The sequence below is a fragment of the Symphodus melops genome (genome assembly GCF_947650265.1).
Source record: "Symphodus melops genome assembly, contig: scaffold_386, whole genome shotgun sequence".
Taxonomy (NCBI): domain Eukaryota; kingdom Metazoa; phylum Chordata; class Actinopteri; order Labriformes; family Labridae; genus Symphodus; species Symphodus melops.
In genome coordinates, this window is record NW_027636668.1 from 1 (window position 1) to 20946 (window position 20946).

The window sequence follows — 20946 nt, forward strand, 5'->3', positions numbered from 1 at the left end:
CTGGACTGCTGAGAGAAACCACAAGAGAAGAAGGCCGACAGGAAGGAAGAGCCGACTCTGACCAGAGAGGAACGGAGAGCAGGAAGAAGATTCAACCTGTGTGTGTGTGTGTGTGTGTGTGTGTGTGTGTGTGTGTGTGTGTGTGTGTGGGTGTGTGTGTGTGTGTGTGTGTGTGTGTGTGTGTGTGTGTGTGTGTGGCGTATAGAAATAGCCGGCGTATAAACTCCCCGGTGCGTCTGACTCAGTGGCTTCATTTGCCCGAGCGCCGACTGATGAGTGTCTCTTCTATTGAGACGGAGTGCAGGAAGAGACACTTCAAGCCGTCACGCTCCGCCAATTTCCCCGTGACAGAGAGAGCCGGACACACACACACACACACACACACACACACACACACACACACACACACAGGTGTTATCTCTCTCTCACACACACACACACACTCCCAGCACCAGGAGGAGACTCTACTCCTCACTTTGTACCCGCCTCTGGAGGCGTCACAGGCGGGCACTTTATCTCTCACCCCCCCCCCCCCTCCTCACGCAGGCCTCCCCGGGATTCAGCAGGACGCTGCAGCGGCTCCTTCCCCCGGTGCAGCCGTCTCCACAACGTGCAGAAGGTCGGGCTGTTCATGACCTCCACACACGCAAGAGCTCCTTCACCACATTTTCACGTCTGATTTCTGCTCCTTCGTTCTTATTGATTCTGAGACGGCATGAAGCTCCACGCACACAAAGTAAACCTCCAATCCCCAGGTACTCTGAGCACGCACGCCGCCCCCCCCCCCCCCTCAGTCAGAGCCACGGTCTGTTTGCTCATGTTGCATGTGTGGAAACCCGTCGGAGGGCGTCCCGGGCCGTGCTGAGGCGATACATGAGGATTCATATGATGCTGCTGATCGGGATGATTGCGTTCGATCTCGTCTCCAGCCTGCACGCTGACTGACGGTGTGATGTTCGGAGCGAGCGAGTCACAAAGCGATGATTCTCAGACTAACTCATTAAACTGATAATCACCTGACGGAACCAAACACGACTGCTTCTTTTCTTTTTCCACGGAGAACATGTGAAACCCAGCGCTGACATTAAACGCAGCGTCTGGCATCCTGAGGGGACTATAATTAACACGGCTCGCTCCGACAGGCAGCGCGTGCCCCCGTTACCCCCCCCCCCCCCCTCCCCCCCTCCCCTCCTCACCTACCTGCCTCCACCCTCCTCCTCCTCCGTCCTCAGTCTAAATACCACACATAAATAATGCAACGCCGTCTAAAACCTGCCGCTCTGCTTCCTGCTCAGATGAACCGCCGACAAAGGCAACCACGACGACAGGCCCAGAACAAGAGGCATGAAGGGGGGGGGGGGGGGGGACTTTGGGTTCACCTTCAAAAGACTTTGGAGGGGAAAAAAGAAAAGAGTCTGACATTTGCTGGCGGCTTGTGAAAGGCTAATAATAATCAGAATCTGTCACAGGATGTGGTATTATTTCCACCGCCAGAGTAAAAGTTAAATGAGGAATTAAAGCAGAGACATCGACCTCTGGGCTGCAGCTGAGTAATGTGTTTAATGTTCTGCTGGCTGTGTGTGTGTGTGTGTGTGTGTGTGTGTGTGTGTGTGTGTGTCTCACCGAGTTGGTCCCCAGGACCTGCAGGTCCGGTTCTCTGGACTCCAGCAGCTTGGCCACCATGTGCAGGAAACTCTCCACGAAGGGTTTGATGCTCTGAGAGTGACAGGCCATCAGCAGCTGGTCCAGAGCCTCCATGGCGATCACCACGTACCTGCACAGGGCGAGGGGGGGGGGGGGGGGGGGGACAGAAGTATCTCAAATACTAACATTGTTTACAGATGAAGATCACAGACACAAGGGGCTGCAATGAGCCTCCTCTAAAGAGGGTCTGGACTCAACCTTAGAGGCTTTGTGTGTGTGTGGACGGATGGATGATGGATGGATGGACGGATGATGGATGGATGGATGGACGGATGGATTTACGGATGGATGATGGATGGATGGATGATGGATGGATGGATGGATGGATGGATGGACGGATGGATGGATGATGGATGGATGGATGGATGGACGGATGGATGGATGGATGATGGATGGATGGATGGATGGATGGACGGATGGATGGATGATGGACGGATGGATTTACGGATGGATGGATGGATGGATGGATGATGGACGGATGGACGGATGATGGATGGATGGATGATGGATGATGGATGGATGGATGGAGGATGGATGATGGATGGATGGATGGATGGATGATGGATGGATGGATGATGGATGGATGATGGATGGATGGATGGATGATGGATGGATGGATGATGAATGGATGGATGGATGATGGATGGTTGGATGATGGATGGATGGATGGATGATGGATGGATGGATGGATGGATGGATGATGGATGGATGCATGGATGGATGATGGATGGATGGATGATGGATAATGGATGGATGGATGGATGATGGATGGATGATGGATGGAGGATGGATGGATGGATGGATGATGGATGGATGATGGATGGATGGATGATGGATGGATGATGGATGGATGGTTGGATGATGGATGGATGATGGATGGATGGATGGATGATGGATGGATGGATGATGAATGGATGGATGGATGATGGATGGTTGGATGATGGATGGATGGATGGATGATGGATGGATGATGGATGGATGCATGGATGGATGATGGATGGATGGATGATGGATGGATGATGGATGGAGGATGGATGGATGGATGATGGATGGATGATGGATGGATGGATGATGGATGGATGGATGATGGATGGATGATGGATGGATGGATGATGGATGGATGGATGGATGGATGCATGGATGGATGGATGATGGATGGATGGATGGATGGATGGATGATGGATGGTGGATGGATGATGGATGGACGGATGGATGGTGGATGGACGGATGGATGATGGATGGATGGATGATGGATGATGGATGGATGATGGATGGATGATGGATGGATGGATGGACGGATGGATGGATGATGGATGGATGGATGGACGGATGGATGGATGGATGGATGGATGATGGATGATGGATGGATGATGGATGGATGGATGGATGGACGGATGGATGATGGATGGATGATGGATGGATGGATGGATGGATGGATGGATGGATGATGGATGATGGATGGATGATGGATGGATGATGGATGGATGGATGGATGGATGATGGATGATGGATGGATGATGGATGGATGATGGATGGATGGATGGACGGATGGATGGATGGATGGATGATGGATGGATGATGGATGGATGGATGGATGATGGATGGATGGATTTACGGATGGATGGATGGATGATGGATGGATGGATGGATGGATGATGGATGATGGATGGATGGATGATAGATGGATGATGGATGGATGGATGATGGATGATGGATGGATGATAGATGGATGATGGATGGATGATGGATGGATGGATGATGGATGGATGATGGATGGATGATGGATGGACGGATGGATGGATGATGGATGGATGGATGGATGATGGATGATGGATGGATGATGGATGGATGATGGATGGATGGATGGATGATGGATGATGGATGGATGGAGGATTATGAACTGAACGTGGGAAGCAGCTCCATCACATGTTCTGGACGATCTGATTGGTTGTTGAAACCTTTTGGTCTGCACCTGCCGACACTCTGTGTTGTTTTTGTTATGATGCATTCAGGATGACTATACCATCACACTGTCCATATGTGTGTGTGTGTGTGTGTGTGTGTGTGTGTGATGGCGTGAACACAGTCCAGCTCAGATGGACTCATCACTCATGTGCGGGCAGCCTCGGTCCATCTGGGAGGCAGGGAGCCGGGCCAAGTGTGACGGCAGCTCTGAGGTTTGAGTGACATAACAAACAGGAGCATACGGACGTGTGGACAGAGAGAGGGCCGTCTTTAAAGAGACGCCACATGGTTCGCTCACAGCACATGGACCAGTACAGATGGACGAGAGAGAGAGAGAGAGAGAGAGAGAGAGAGAGATGTTTGTTCTGTGACTGTCGGCTTCGGGGAGTTGAAGTCACAGCCAATTAAACGGCACTCCTGACGTTCTAATCACTGCATTGATTTGGTGCCTTTTTAGGAAAATATATTAAAACAGGGAAATGTGAAGCAACAAGACGTGTGAGCTGAAGGTCAACGTGTGACATGTGACCCAGGGGGTCAAAGGTCAACACACAGTCAAACACTGCTCACAGGTGTTTTTCAGATGGGACTCACCCGTAGCGGTGTCGCACCACGTCTCTGCTCAGCCGCTCGGCCAGGTACGCTCCGATCCGGTCCAGCTTCTCCGGAGCCGACACGGCGTAGAAGGTCAGCTTCTCCATGTCCGACTTACTGAGGCCGTCCTGCAGGACGAGACCAGACCAGAGACCGTCCTCAGAGACTCAGAGAGTGTCTTTGAAACAACAAGTCAAACTTCGTCTTCTTCAGGGAAAGAAAACGTCACACACGTCAAGACTTGTTTTGGTCTCGGTGAAGTCGTGCGGGACGCCCTTGAACTTCCTCGTGTTGCCTTCAGGTGTCGTAGGTAAAGACGAGGGAGTTCATTTAAGGAAGTCTGTCCTGAGTCTGTCCAGCGATAATTAATGTGACATGGACTACTTTAATTTATCAATTAACTAATTTATTTATTTTTTTTACATGTATTTTTGGCCTTTTCTCTTTTTTTCTCGTCTTTATTGGAGCGATAAGAACGTGAACAGACTGGTTTCTTACTTTGGGGTCCTCGGGGAAGATGTTGTCCACCAGGCGTTTGTACCTCGGCCTCAGCGGCCCGCAGCAGCCGCACACTCCTGAAAGACACAAACAAAGACGGGACAGTTAGGACAGATGCTTTCCTCCTGACACCTCATCACATCGCTGTTGCTCTTCTCGGTCTGAGCTCTTGACTGGTGGAAGTCAGGAGGCGGCGTGCTGATGCAACAGGCTGTAAGACGCGGCCGAGTCACGGCGAGCTGCCCGAGGTGATCCGGGCTCGCTCTGGATTCAGGAGGAGTTGTGTGAGGGGTCGTCTCCTATCGACGGACGTGAATTAGTATGACACGCAGCGGCGTCCGAGTCACTGAGAAGTGATGAGTCAGGGCTGGGCGGCGTGCGGGGTGAAGAGGTTGAAGTCAGAGCGGGGATCGATTACAGAGCAGCACGAGCAGAGGAGCGTCCGACCGCGGCGTGCTCGACCACATTTACATTAGACCAGTGAGTCCCAGTCTGAGGTCATCGCTTCACAACGGGGGGGCGCGGCCGCATGCTAAACATTTTAACCAATCAGCACCCTGCTGTGTAAAATCCTGCAGTTCCTCCAGTGTCCACCAGAGGCTGGCTGCAGATGCACAGCACACAAACGGATCTGATTGGCTCACACACCGTCCCCCCTGTGCTCGTCTGTTTTGATTGGCTGAGGGATGAGAGTGACAGGCGGGCGTTAGGATGACTGCGAAGGAGCAGCTGACCTTTCCCTCCTCAGAGAGACACCAGGGACTTCATTTCCCATGAGCCTCTGCTCAGACTCCTCACACAACTCCCAGGGTACCTCTCGCCGCCCGTCAGGCGGCGTTGGGTCACCTTAACACCTCCTGCGAAGGCGCAGATTAATCCGCTTCATTAAGGCTCGTATCGCCGGCACGTCGCCACGGCAACCTTAACAGGGAAATGCGTTCACTTCAGGACCCGTGCAATTATCTACCGCCACATTAGGGCGCAGAGCTGCGGCGTGACCAGGCGGGTTTAATGAAGCTGTGAACGAGGCTGCAGAGCGCCCTGCTTTTTGAGTCCCCTCCTCTGATTGGCTCCTCAGATCCAGTCAAGAAAGGATCAAACCCATTGGCTCTAAACGTATAAAACGTTGGATGTTCTTTGAGCTGACTGAGGATCAATCATGATCAATCATGATCAATCATCATGATTGATCAGCGAGACAACAAATATTCAGATTTGGGACTTTTGTTGAAATGTTCATTTAAAGACCTTAAAAAAACTCCTGAGCTTATTGTGTCTTCTGTGGCATCAAAAACAAAATCCTCCCTCGTCACGGACACACGGACACGCCATGACGGACGCACACGCAGTGCTAAATCTATACTCCCGGTTCCATCACAGATGCATGCTGGGTAGAGATTTTTCATCAGAGAGCAGAGCGCTGCTCGGCCCAGACGAGTCGTGAGAGGACGACCGACATCGGCTTTATTTACCATCGATTCACGAGAGAGAGCAGAGCTGACGGACACGGCGCACACACACACACACACACACACACACACACACACACACACACACGTTTTAATTCAACGACAGAAAGCAAACTCTTGTTTTGAGTTTTGTTCAGACGCTCAGATATCGATTCTATAAATGAGTTACTAGTCGTCTTTTTCGGTCCGGTTCGGTCTCGATGATCCGTCATCAAACACAAACGTTCCGCGGCGGGGTTGAAGGTCACGGGGTCGGACATACCGGCGGTGAGCGGGCCGCTCCTGTAGCTGAACGCTCCGTCGGCCTCAGAGCGAGGCACCTGTCTGTACCTCCGCAGGATCCCCCGTCTCAGGCACACGCAGAGAGACGGCATGACCGGACGCCGCCGTGGTCACCACCCGGGTTTTTGAATCCAAGAGAGGCGGTCTGGTGTTCAGGAAGTCCAAGAACCTTCCGGTTATTTCCACTTCAGCTGCTCCGGTCAGACACAAAAACATTCTCTCTCTGGATCCTTCCAGCGCTTCAGGACAGGCTGTGAGACAGGCGGCAGGTCCGGCCAATCAGACGCCAGCTGAAGGTGCGTGTGTGTCATCACCTGGGATTAGCGCTCTTTCTGATGGAGAAGACGAGACGCCACGGGGCCGGGCGGGCGGCTCTCCTAGCGGCAGCGGCTCGGGTTACCAGCCTCTGTGTTCACGGGAACATGTGACCGGAGAGAAGAAAGACGAGAGCAAAGCACAGCCTGAAAACCTGATCCTGGTCTAAAGGTGCACACAGAAACCTTCAGGATTTTAATCCAGACGATGGAGGAGGACTTGTTTTTGTTTCTGTGAAGATTCGACTTCAAACGGAGAGAACGACATGAGGCCGGCGTGTCTGCAAAGCTGCATCCATCTCTTTACAGACACACAGAGCGCCACGGTGTTCCTCACCTCGAGCAGCGCCGCGTGTACTTTAATCTACACCTCAGGCGTCTGTGAGGCGCGTAATCTACGAGATTAAAGAGAGCCCTCGGCCCTGATGATTCATCCCCCCCTCCCCCGCATCGCAGAGCCTCGACTCGCCGCCGGCCTTTGACAAGCCGCAACAGAACTCTCAATCTGTCGCCTGACAACGGCGTTCTCCCGACGCGCTCGTTCAACTGGAGTGCGGCGGGGTTGTTGACACCAGGCGTCGTCCTCAGACATGAGAAACCTTGATGATTCAGTGGAGGTGTGACTGAGACCAGCTGAGACGCCTTGAAGGAGGACGGTCACTTCCTGTTTCAGGTTTACTGTAAAAATCCAGACGAGAGGTCGCACCGGGGGAAAGGACGCCGTCTGGTTTTTAGGGGAGTCGGGAGACGTTACCTCGTCGTGTCACACACTGATGGTCGGAATGTCGGAAGACCATCAGAAGTAACTCATCTCGTTCAGGCGCCGCCGATGAAGACGATCACCAACGGCGCCCGAGCAGCTCAAGAAGAAGGAGGCGTTTGAGGCAGATATGGGGGGCAGCGTAAAGTCTACTTACACTTCTGGAACCCTTCCGGGTCGGATCAGTACCCCAAAAGAAGGGAACCATAAAAGTAGGACGGTACGGATCCCTTATCATGGTACCATTCCCATGTTCTGATGGTGGAAACACCAATAAAGGGGTACCGTACTGAACTGGACCGGACCGCTTGGTGGACTTTTACGAGTCTAGAGAACAAACTTAAATGGACTTGGATCCATTTTTCAGGTCCGAGTCCATGGACTTGGACATGTTGGACCTCTCTCTTTGTGTGTGGGCTGCAGATGTTATCCAGTTTCTTTCTTGTCGGGATATAAAAGATTCCTATATGAGCCTCACACAGAGGTTATTCATGGACGTTTCCCATTATTCTTCCCGCAGAGTTCCTTCAGATGGATTAGGGGGCATCAGATGGTATCGTCTTGAGCGAGTTCACCTTCCCCGTGGCCCGGCCTTATAAACATTTAAGCAGCCAGTAAGGAAGCACTCTGCGCTCCTCTGATAAATGTGTTCTGCTCAGAGTGAATTATGATCCAACTGAAGATTGTGGAATCGTCAGGTTGGAGGCGGTGAAAGCTCAGTATCTCTCATTTAAATATTCATGGAGGGTAGACAAAGGGAGGAAATGGAAACGGAGTCGAATGAATTCCCAGGGTTCACGTTTCACGGAGGACAAAAAAAAAGGAGGAAGAGGGGGGGGGGGGGGGGGGGGAAGCAGAAACTTGAGCTGTTCAGAAACGCTCAACCAGGCAAAAAATGATTGGTTCATTAAAAACTACAAATCGTATATTCCTGTTTTTTTAGGGTCCTACTTCCTCACAAAGACCAAACATTGGGAGAGTGGAGCTCTCTTTCCTCTCTCCATAACGTTTAAAGAGCTTCCAGGGTTCGGATCACCTCAGAACTACTTGAATGTTCCACCAAATTCAACGTCTAAGAAACGCTTTTTAGCACAGACGCCACCAACGGGACCGATGAAGATCAAGGATGTGTGTACATTTCTGTAATAAAGGATTTTAAAGGGTCATTTTTGAAAGGCTGGCTAGCAGCCATGAAGTGGACTTTAATGGTTCCAACATGATCCTTGACGGGGTCATGTGGCAGATTGTCACGTTCAGGAGTTCTACGTGACCGACACTTTCAGACCTTTTCTCTGGAAAGAGAGAGATGACGTTTGTTTCCATTAACCAACAGAAAGCTGCTCGATTCATGCTGCTTACAATGATTAGTGGGGTTTTTTTCAAACCTCACTGATATGGATCAGTTTTGGATTTGGATGAGTGCAGTTCTGATTGAAAAGCAGGAAAAAGAGATTACTGATGAAGTGGTAGAAAGGGTGCTTTTTAAACATCGAGCATACGGGTTGGATTACATGATTATATCTGCGACTACTCAAGCATCACGTTCTTCATCATATGTTCTGTAAAGGAAGTTTTCATCCTGATGTTGGAACACCTCTGTCCTTGTTTGGCCCAATAACATCCACATAAAACGGGGAAGAGCTAGCTAGCACGCTAGATTTTCTGCCCCCCTTTTATTCCTTCTCCGTTCGATGGTGAGGACACGTCAAAGGAGGCAAAGATTCTCTCGTATCTCCTCCCTGCAGCTTCCTGTTCTCTGCTGGCATGTGCTCCCATTTGTTTCTGATCAAGGTCACGTCACTGAACGGCAACATTTGAACAAGACACGACTGAAGACTTACTCAGCTCAGATTAAGATTTAGGTTTATGTTTGTTTTTTGGGGGGTTTTTAAGGGTGGAGTGCTCCGCCTTTGTTTAGAGATAAGACAGTGGATAGGAGTCAGATAGAGGGCAGAGAGAAATAGAGAGACAGTGGGAAATGAATGGCAGGAAAGGAGCCACATGTTGGATTCCAACCCGGGCCACCTGCTTGAGGGTTGCCTCCCCACCCGGGTCGTACACACTAATGATCAAGACAATTTAATATGACGGCCAATATGCAAAAGTCTTTTTGTGACTGACTTTGTGAATTATTCTGTGACTTTGACAGCTCTTGGTGTACGGCCAGCATCAGTGAGGAGCTCGCTTTACTTCCTGTTTTGTTTTTAGCTAAGGAAGGTGGTTTCATGAGTGTCTTCTGATTGGTTTATTTTAATTCAGGGTACATTTGTCTTGCCTTAGTTCTAATTGCACACTGTGGATTGGGATTATTAATTTGACCTAATTGGGAATCAAGTCGGGCTTTTGGTGTTGGACTGAGGAGAGAAGCTCCTGTAGTATTTTTCTGTCTCCCCCTTGATTGGTTCTTACCAGGCGCCAGTGTTTCTCCATTCATAAGGAAGGATTCTGGTAGCAGAGTAAGGCAATCCATTTCAGCAGCTGTACATTTTAATGACTGAGCAGAACTCCTTTAAATCTGCAGAAGTGCACGGTGACACCTCAGCTAGGACAGCAACTTGTGTGTCCCAAACTCTCAGCAGTCAATCTGCCACGGAGACCATCAGAAAGTCCCCCTCAGTACCAGTGAAGTCCAGTCCATAATGTGAACCCTGACGGTTCATCCAGTGTCATGTGGGCCTTTAGAAACCCATTAAAAGCACTAGATGTCCTCTCTCCAGCCGCCTGTTTTATCAGTCTGCCTTCGTGGGGAATCGAGCTCCGGGCGGCTCGAAGAATCCATCAAAAAGCAGCGAGGGGGGGGGCAGCGACCGGCTCATCCATCTCTGAGCAAATTACAGCCACCGCGAGGGAGAAATCAACCGCAGAAGGAAGGACGGGAGGAGAGAAGACGTGGACAGAGAAATCAGAGGAGGAGAAGAAGGGAGAGAGACAGACGAATGGAGGATTTAAAAGATAAATAATAAAAGGAGAGAAGGAGGATGAAGTGCGAAGAGGAAAGAGGCATTAAAGAGTCAAAGAAGAAGGAGATGATGTGAGGCAGGATGTGGGCAGATGAAGTGGAGGAGGGAAAAGAAAACAGTGGATCATAGAAGAAGGGGAAAAAGGGGAGGAGGTCGGTGACAAATGAGCCCAATATTCAGTCCCTCCACCTCCAGAGGATGAATCTCTGAAGAGGTTGAGGACGGGGGGGGGCATCCATCACCAACGTGACAAACCTCGACTCTACAGACAACAGCTCATCCGAGGACTATAAAAACAACACCGGCTTATTTATGGACGCTTGAGAAAGCATCGTGACCCTCAACCATCCCCCCAGAACTTTTACCACAGGACGAGCGTGTCCACCCGCGAAGCAGCAGACATCTCAGGGGCGGAGCTGAGAATAATGGGAGCAGATAAAAAGTGAAGCTGGTGGGCGTCCAGAGAGAGAGAGAGAGAGAGAGGCCGTCCAATCCGGCGCAGACAGACACAATTACCTGTCTAAGCCTTTTTTTATTGACGGAGGGGGATGGGAGGAGGGGATTTAGCGGGAGATTCCTCTTCATAAATCCTTTCAAGAGCTCAAGAACCTTTAAGCATTTTGAGACTTTCACATCAAGGCGTCTTAGTTTATCCTTCCACTCTGGGTAAAGTGAAGCCGCTGGACGCTCAGAGGTGGAGTGAACCGTTCTCTTCCAACGGCGAGGGTTTGCTCGGTTTTTTCACCATGATCAGACATTAAGGGAACAGGCTATGTTGAAGTGCGGGCTTCTCCCACGGCGATGCAGCAGGCTGGTCCTCACTGGACCGTCGGTCGGCTCCGTCGCTGCCCGTCGGCTTTTTTTTGGGCCGATTCGACTTGTTGACAGAACTGATGCAGAGCTGGCTAAACACTGAAGCTTCAGTGTCCTGTTTTTTTTTTTTTTTCACTGGAGTTTGCCGTCGTTTAAGGTTGCCATGCAGGGCCTTTTTTTCAAGTTTAAAAAAAACATTGTACCGACACTATTCCACCTGATGAAGACATGGAAGGCGCAAGCTAACGTTGTGAAATTTCAACAACAAAAATGACTTGTTTATAGTTCGGATGGTGACATTACATGTCGGGTAAACTATGGTGAACTTGGCTCCAGAGTTTCTTTGGCCCATCCTTCAACCTGGCCTCCTCTCCTAATGCTGTAATAAGTGAACTTGTATACATTAATATGGCAGCTATCAGATAGATACCAATTCCTTCAAAGACAGCGAAGTCAAACTCCCTCTGGGTTTATTGTTCTTAGCACTGCGTTCACACTGATGGACTTCACTTTGTCAAGCTTGTTGGAGTTTGAGTTAGCCCTACCACCATGTAGGGGGACGACAGCTGGCCCCGCCCACTCAGGGAACGCCGACTGAAGAAGAGGCACAATGGTGAAGAATCATCCGACACGTAAAAACTCAAGGAGAACCAACGGACTTTCCCGCTGGACTAGGACTTAGTTTGGGTTTGAGAGACTGATGCTCAAAGAACTACCGACCACTGCAGCAACTGAAGGTCACTGTGGAACTGTCCAATCACAACGTGTTGATAAAACCGTCACACACACACACACACACACACACACACACACACACACACACACACACACACACACACACACACACACACACACACACACACACACACACACACACACACACACACACACACACACACACACACACACACACACACACACACACACACACACACACACACACACACACACACACACGAGTGACTGGTTGTATTATTGTCCCCTAAATAAAGCGATGGGGGGGTTAGGGTGTTCTTAAAGAGGTCGTAGATCCATATATTCTTTCCAGATGTGCGTGCTGCATCATTCAAATTGGTTCTTGGCTTATCGCGGCGTGTAAGAGCGTTGTGAACGCCCTGTGACAGCGACATGATGAGAAAGTGTCCGTGCTCTGGAGGAGAGATAATTGCAGAGCCACAGCAGAGCATGAAGAGCAGCAGAGCGCCACAGATTGAGTTATTAGAGCTGACAGGACAGTGATAACCCAGAGACAGTCACTGATTATCAGCTGGAATGCTAATGCTAATTAAACCGCTGTCGTACAAACAACACGTCACTTTCCAGCACGCCGTTACTGTAATCGTCCAGCAGGAAACAGCAGTGCATGGTGGAGGTCCGGGGGGAGCTGGTTCTGGTGCATGATGGAGAATTCAACTGATTTTGTTTTTCCTGCTTCTCCTTTTAAAACGGTCTTTATTGTAGATTTTATAAGATCTTCTAGTGTCGTTTTTTTTTTCTCTATTTGGTTTTTGTAGTAATGTTCCTAAATCTTTTTGTTGAATCCGATCCAAGCTATCTAAAATCAAACGTCATTCAACAACAACGGACGCTTAGAAACAGCAGTAGAGCTGCTTCTTCTGGGCCTCTCATGGCGTTTATGTCAATGATGTTTGGTGGCATCGAAGACAACAATGTTGTTGTTGTTCCTGGTTTCAAAACAGGAAATAACTTTGATAAAAATAAGGACTTTAAATCGCCTCCCTCTAAGTGGTTCAGTTCTGTTCAGTACGCATTCATTGGTGTTTCCACCGTCAACAGACGGGAGTGGAACCAAAATATCCGATTTGTATCATCCTACAGTTTCTACTTCCTGCTCTGTGCGACCTTGAATTGCAAATCAAGTTGTTGTTTTTTTTAATTGAAAAAGCATATAATTGAGAGCTAGAGGGTGGAGCTAGCCCCTGGAGTCTGTTGATTGGTTGAAAGGATTGTGACTTCCCATGTGATAATGGGAATAAAGGAAGATGTTGAAATCGAGTTTGGATTTGGAGAATGGTTTTCCTTCCAGCCTGCAGCCGTCTCTCGTCTTCTTCTTGTGATAAACAGCGATCTCCATCAGGCTTACGCCGCACTAACCAAGCAGAGGTACAGAAGGCTGTGGAAACACGATGAAAGTCTGCAGAACCAAACTGGACCACTAGGTGGAAACAGGGCTTCATATGGAGCGTTATGGAGGGGTGGGACTGACCTCTAAAACCTAGTTGGAGCCATTTTCCTGCGGCGGGACGTAATCCCAAAAATGGCACCAGAGTAAATCTCAGCGCCCCGTTCACAAACCTCGCACGGCGTGGGGAGTTACAGTCCACGGCTCCAGCCTAGTTCAGACTGCCAGGGATATAATTGGATGGTTGCCGAGGGGTTTGGCGAAGGCTTGATTGTGGATCGAGGTGTTGAAGAGTCTGTTCTTCATCTGAGACGTATCGTTTGGATTGAATACGTCCCCTGGGTTTGACTTTTTAAAAACACGTGTCGTACGTTGGTCTTAAGTGTCCACGGGAGGAGAGTGTTTGACAGATCCTTGACCTCTGGCTGCCATGAGATCAGAGTGATGATGATGAAGTGTCAGTCTAATAATGAAGCTGCACTCCAGTGTCTGGCTGTTAGAGCTGGAGGGGGGCGGGGGGGGGTCTTCTGTTACCTCCCCCCTGACAGACTGCAGATATCAGACACTTCACAGTGAACACCTGACGGCGTTTTAGTCCACCGAGTTCATGAAGGACTCTAAATACAAACCTTCTGAAGATACGTGTCAGCACACTGCAAGAACTCAAATCCAAACCACAACATTTGGTCCGTTTCTCGTCACAAACAGAAGAAGACATCCAGAGAAAACATGAGGCCCAATAATCAGCCAATGTGGGAAAGATTCATCAGCTGAGAGTCTGGAAATGAAATGAACGATAGCAGACGTCTCACTCAAGATACTCAAGAAGACTTGGGGGGGAAGAGGCCGATCAAACCACGGTGCATCTGGATCAGAATCTGGTTTTATATAAACAAGGAGAAGTTGGTTCTTATGCAAGGAACTTGACTTGGTGTATCGGTGCGAAAACGAGGGTTCTTGATGGTACAAAGATACTGAACTAAAATAAAATAGAAGCAATTAGCAATATATGAAATAATGTAAATTAATTCATGTCATTAAGAATCATAAAAACAGAAAATGATTTTTCTTCAAAGCTGCAGCGTAAGGCGAGCTCTGCTTCCTGGAGACATCCTGTGAACTTTTCTAAACTTTCAGCTTGTAGCTTCAGTGTTTAGCCAGCTAACACATAGACTAACACTAAGAAAGAAACCTTGAAGCTTCATGATTCATGAAACTCGACCAGTCAGACTGAAAACAGGAAGTTGGCTTTGTCTTGGCACAAACATCGGTGGTGACTCAGAGCGGCGCCTCAGCAGCATTTCAACACACACACAAAAACACAGTGATTCGCATCGCCTTCATTTGATCTCAGAGTTCAGGAGAAGCAGCAGGGACGACCTCGCCGCTGCTTCACAGACGTCTTTCTGTTTCCATCTGCCGAGCCGTCAAATTCATATCAGCTCACAATGGGAGCGACACACGGGCGCCGCGCCGCGCTGAGATCATCAAAACCCGGAGAAAACCAAAAAAATAAAAATAAAAAAAAGGATCGAAGCTCGACTTTCCTTCCTTCTCCCCACGGCGCTCAGAGTCCCGTCTGTCACAGGCCGAGAAAAAGAAGCTGCTGGAGCCGCTCGAGTCCGTTTCAACCTGAGAATCTAACATGACTCATTCTGGCAGCAGCAGCACGATCAGGTGAACACATTCTTACTGGAACAGCAGGAAAACTGAGACGCCAACGAGTCCGGGAAGCAGAGCCAGAATTCAATCCTAATCCTCTCAGTCGCCGACTCCTCAGATCAAATGGCTCCAAAGTATAAAAAGGGCCGCTTTGAGTTGTTGCTCTTGTGGACGTCACAAACACACTTCAGTGTGACAAACGGATATTTTGGAGCGGAGGTCGAGGATGCCGAGATGATAAACACACGGAGAGAGAGGACGAGCAGGAACAATCTCTGAGGGATTCCATGTGAAGAAGAGGATGAAGAGCGCAGAGATGTTTCTGTGACCGACAGCCTCTCCGTGTCACGGAGGCAGAGAGCAGACGGAGCGCCACCCGAGACACATCTGCTGGGCTCGGCGGCGTCCGGACCAACCAGAGCTGATCCCGCGGCGACCACACGGCGACTCTGACAGATCAGCTTGTTTCTACTCTCCAAATGTAGACTTTCAAAGTCCGGCAAAGGAGAACGACACGTCTGCTTGTTATGAAATCTGAGGCTGAACATTTTTATTATAAAGCGGATCTCTGTTGAGGTCGGGGCGGCGGCGCGGGGCGGCGTCCAGCCTGAGACTGAGTACTCCACTTCCTGGAGCTGTGACTCAGATCCAGTGAGAGCAGAGAGACACCTTCAGGTCGCGAGCAGGCAGCCCTGAAGCTGACCTCTCCACCATAGAACCAGACCACGTAAAGGAGCATTTAAAAAGAGCCCGTGTCTGACTGCAGTCCAAAGTAGCCGAGCGTGGATTTACTGGACATTTACTCTGATTAAGACGCCGCTCGGGGGCTCATGGTGGGTTTAAAGTCTCTCACAGAACCATAACGGACTCCCGCCACGTGACCCTGCTCCTGATGACCATATAAGGAAAGCAGATTTAGCGGGAGCTGTGGCTGTTGCTCCGGATGAGCGAGCAGAAACAGACGCTGGTTTTGTGTCTCCAAACTGGTGAAGCTGTTCATCATCTGATCACTGGTTTCATTTATTAAAACATTGACTGGGCTGACACTGGTTTGCCCCACACACACACACACACACACACACACACACACACACACTCTCTCCCTGACAAAAGGCTTCTTTAAGAAAAGCAGAAACAGGAAAGGGACAACTGGTGTGAAAAACAGCCTCAGTGTGAATAAGCTGCAAACACAAGCATAATGAATCATAAAAGTGGGGATCGATATCTCATAAAATGAGACCTATTGTTAATCATGGCTTGGCTGGATCTTAGCGTGCTCTGTCGATATCTGATCAATACCTTATTAAGTTTAATCAGGTGTGTTTGTGCTGCAGTTAGAAAAAAAGAAGAAGAGAGAGGACCAACACGTTGTTTAATTTCTCTCTTAAAGGCAGAAAACTAGCATGATGTTCAGAGTAGCATTCCCTCAGTGCTCCATCTGCCCCCCCGTGCTCCCTCTAAAGCCACGCCCCTCCTCTGTGCTCCCTCTAAAGCCACGCCCCCCTCTATGCTCCCTCTAAAGCCACGCCCCCCATCTGTGCTCCCTCTAAAGCCACGCCCCTCCTCTGTGCTCTCTCTAAAGCCACGCCCCCTCTATGCTCCCTCTAAAGCCCCGCCCCCCCTCTATGCTCCCTCTAAAGCCCCGCCCCCCTCTATGCTCCCTCTAAAGCCCCGCCCCTCCCCTGTGCTCCCTCTAAAGCCACGCCCCCTCTATGCTCCCTCTAAAGCCCCGCCCCCCTCTATGCTCCCTCTAAAGCCACGCCCCCCTCTGTGCTCCCTTTAAAGCCACGCCCCTCCCCTGTGCTCCCTCCAAAGCCCCGCCCCCTCTCAGTATAAATTGTCAGCAGTGACGAGCGATGAGAGCGAGCAGGGAGGCGGAGCTAAACAGCAAACCTAATGACCTCACTCACGTACATCATAAACAAAGTCTTTTATTACAAAGGGCTGATGTGTGTGCAGCTCTTATTGATTCCACAAGTGCAGGCTGTGTGTGTGTGTGTGTGTGTGTGTGTGTGTGTGTGTGTGTGTGTGTGTGTGTGTGTGTGTGTGTGTGTGTTTCATAATTAAAAGGCTGAGATTAAAACACACGCTGGTGTCGTAAAGTGATCTGCTGCTCTCTCTGTGCTCAGGCTGAACACTCTGATATGTTCATCATCACAGCAGTTATTAAAGACTTATGGAGGCGCGCGTCAGCCGGCGTGCAGCGCCGCGCCTCAGCCGGCGTGCAGCGCCACGCCTCAGCCGGCGTGCAGCGGCGTGAGATATACACGAGATATATAAGTACACACTACAGCAGCACTAGATCACCAGCGTGCACCCTGAAGTGGTGAAGTCACAGACATCATGCTTCAGTTCAGAGTCAGCCGAGGTAAAAAAACTACAAATCACAGCTCAGTGTCTAAACGCCTGGAGGAGGAGAGGAGAGGAGGAGAGGGAGGAGGAGAGGAGAGGAGAGGAGGAGAGGAGAGGAGGAGAGGGAGGAGGAGAGGGAGGAGGAGAGAGGAGGAGAGAGGAGGAGAGAGGAGAGGGAGGAGGAGAGGGAGGAGAGGGAGGAGAGGTAGGAGGAGAGGAGAGGAGAGGAGGAGAGGAGAGGAGGAGAGGGAGGAGGAGGGAGGAGAGGTAGGAGGAGAGGGAGGAGGAGAGGGAGGAGGAGAGGGAGGAGGAGAGGGAGGAGGAGAGGGAGGAGAGGAGAGGGAGGAGGAGAGGGAGGAGGAGAGGGAGGAGGAGAGGGAGGAGGTTTGAGACGGTCGGACTTCAGCAGGTCAAAGGTCAACATGACTTTGTTTCAACTCACTGAGAAAAAATGTGTGTTTTCATATTCCCAACACACACACACACACACACACACACACACACACACACACACACACACACACACACACACACACACACACACACACACACACAATGTAAAGTAGGTTAATTGTAATTATAACTTGTGATCCCAAGCTGCGGACTCGTTCCCCCCTCGAGCTCGCCTCTCACGTCACGTCTCCGCTGTCTCCGCTTTTCAAACTTCACAGCCGCTCCAGCCGCCGCCGCCCGCTCGGCCCAGATGTTTACGCCCCCTTTAATGAGACTGTCGCACGTCCAGGACGAAGAAAGCGGCGAGTGAGGAAACAGCGAAGACGCCATGGTTTGGAAATGAAAGGAGTCACGTGTCACGCAGCCTTCTCTCGAGTCCATCTTATGTTCTTTGAGAGGTCACGCTCATGTCTCACCTTTGACCCCGGGTGTCCCCCCGACTCAGATGGAGGGCGGCGCCTCACAGGGGGCGGGACATATGGCGTCAGATCTGCTCGCAGTTAGACGCTTTCTGTTTCTCCGTCTCTCGTCCACGTTTAGATTTCTGTTCTGTTTCCCATCAGGTGAGTTTTTGTTTTTTTTTCCTCTGAGCTCGTTTCAGGGGGGCGGAGCCAAAAGCCTCAGGCCGGGCTCTGATTTGTTGATACGTGTCGTGTGTGTCAAACTGAGAGCACGCCACGCTGCAGTTAGCGTTGAGCGTGCATGTGCAGAGACGTCCTGCTGCTCACTCAGCTGTTTGTTGTGTGTGTGTGTGTGTGTGTGTGTGTGTGTGTGTGTGTGTGTGTGTGTGTGTGTGTGTGTGTGTGTGTGTGTGTGTGTGTGTGTGTGTGTGTGTGTGTGTGTGTGTGTGTGTGTGTCAGGCTGGGATGGGAGGGATTTAATTGAGCGTGAAAGACAACAGATGACCTCTGGGGCTTCAGCGCAGCCGCCGATCAAACATCTGGCGGCCCGACGCTCGAGGACGAGGACGACATCGTCCTCGAGTCCTGCAGTCAGAGTCACCGGCGTGTAACTCTCTGCACGCCGAGGACGCCGGGCGTCAGGGAGCTGAAGCACGCTGCTGAGTCAGAGTCACGGCTCTGAAAACAGGAAGTACAAACTGTTTCACAACAGGGCGGAGTTCAAACATCTGGAGTCCCCTGTGTGTCCCTGCAGGGGGCGCTGGAGTCCCCCGTGTGTCCCTGCAGGGGGCGCTGGAGTCCCCCGTGTGTTCCTGCAGGGGGCGCTGGAGTCCCCCGTGTGTCCCTGAAGGGGGCGCTGGAGTCCCCCGTGTGTCCCTGCAGGGGGCGCTGGAGTCCCCTGTGTGTCCCTGAAGGGGGCGCTGGAGTCCCCCGTGTGTCCCTGCAGGGGGCGCTGGAGTCCCCGTGTGTTCCTGCAGGGGGCGCTGGAGTCCCCCGTGTGTCCCTGCAGGGGGCGCTGGAGTCCCCCGTGTGTCCCTGAAGGGGGCGCTGGAGTCCCCCGTGTGTCCCTGCAGGGGGTGCTGGAGTCCCCTGTGTGTTCCTGAAGGGGGCGCTGGAGTCCCCCGTGTGTCCCTGAAGGGGGGCGCTGGAGTCCCCCGTGTGTCCCTGAAGGGGGCGCTGGAGTCCCCCGTGTGTCCCTGCAGGGGGCGCTGGAGTCCCCGTGTGTTCCTGCAGGGGGCGCTGGAGTCCCCCGTGTGTCCCTGCAGGGGCGCTGGAGTCCCCCGTGTGTCCCTGCAGGGGGCGCTGGAGTCCCCCGTGTGTCCCTGAAGGGGGCGCTGGAGTCCCCCGTGTGTCCCTGCAGGGGGCGCTGGAGTCCCCCATGTGTCCCTGCAGGGGGCGCTGGAGTCCCCCATGTGTCCCTGCAGGGGGCGCTGGAGTCCCCGTGTGTCCCTTGCAGGGGGCGCTGGAGTCCCCCGTGTGTTCCTGCAGGGGGCGCTGGAGTCCCCCATGTGTCCCTGCAGGGGGCGCTGGAGTCCCCGTGTGTCCCTGCAGGGGGCGCTGGAGTCCCCGTGTGTCCCTGCAGGGGGCGCTGGAGTCCCCCGTGTGTCCCTGCAGGGGGCGCTGTCTCAGTATACTAGCATTTAACCACACGTACTGTACGTGAACACGTGATATCAACGTCTGCGAGGCGCGGTACGCAGATAACCACGAGGAGCGGTTTGCACACGTATGAACGAGAGATGAAGTGACATCACCAGAGGCGGCAAAGTTTAGAGAAAAACTTCAAAAAGATCTGAGTGCCGCCAACGCCGTTGCATAGCAACAAGCATGCGTGCCAAAAACAGCTGTGGACAGCTCACGTGCACGCCGGCGTCTGATGAGCTGCTCCCTCTAGAGGAATCATCCGGTAACACACGCTGACAAACAATCAATGAGTCTCAGCTCCCTCACTCACTCACTATGGCAACACCAAGTCAGTGCCGTCTGGCTGATTGGTCTGGAGGTGCGTCACTCAAGCAGAGCAAGGCGGCTGATTGGACGACGGGGTCCAGGGAGACTCGAGGGGTTCAGACAGAGAGCAGATCAATGGCGGCCGCCGTGCAGGCTCCTTCACAAACAGCACAGAGGTGGATGGTAGCGGTGTTAGCCTCTTGTACTCTGTCACACACACACACACACACACACACACACACACACACACAGTTTAAAAACAGCCCCTACCCGACTCGTTGTTTCTCTGAATCCATCTTGTTGAAGTTGTGGCCGGCCTGCCAGGAGGACCTCGACGCCTCTCTCTCTCTCTGTATGTGTTGGTTTCCTCCCTCCCTCTCTCTCTCTCTCCCCCCCCTCCCTCACACACTGTCTCTCGCCCCCTGACCTTGCAGCGTTGGTGTTTGCCCCTCGCCGGCGGCAGCAGAAGCAGACGGGCTGCAGGTGAAGCGTCAGAGTCCAATCCAAACAGCAACAAAATTCACTCACAACCCTCTCTCTCTCTCTCTCTCTCTCTCTGTCTCCACTCTCTCTCTCTCTCTCTGTCTCTCTCTCTCTCTCTGTCCTCCCTCTCTCTCTCTCTCCCT

At 51.5% G+C, this 20946-nt stretch overlaps 1 protein-coding gene across 1 annotated transcript; it reads right to left on the bottom strand.

The window, feature by feature from the left end:
- Positions 1-1419: 1419 nt before the first annotated feature.
- LOC306819215 (protein EFR3 homolog A-like) lies at positions 1420-6604 on the bottom strand (the record flags this gene model as incomplete). Its single annotated transcript, XM_079372988.1, has 4 exons — positions 1420-1774; positions 4264-4391; positions 4762-4838; positions 6454-6604. 4 exons carry the CDS (start codon positions 6602-6604, stop codon positions 1444-1446), a joined length of 687 nt encoding a protein of 228 aa, XP_079229114.1. The 3' UTR covers positions 1420-1443.
- Positions 6605-20946: the final 14342 nt, after the last annotated feature.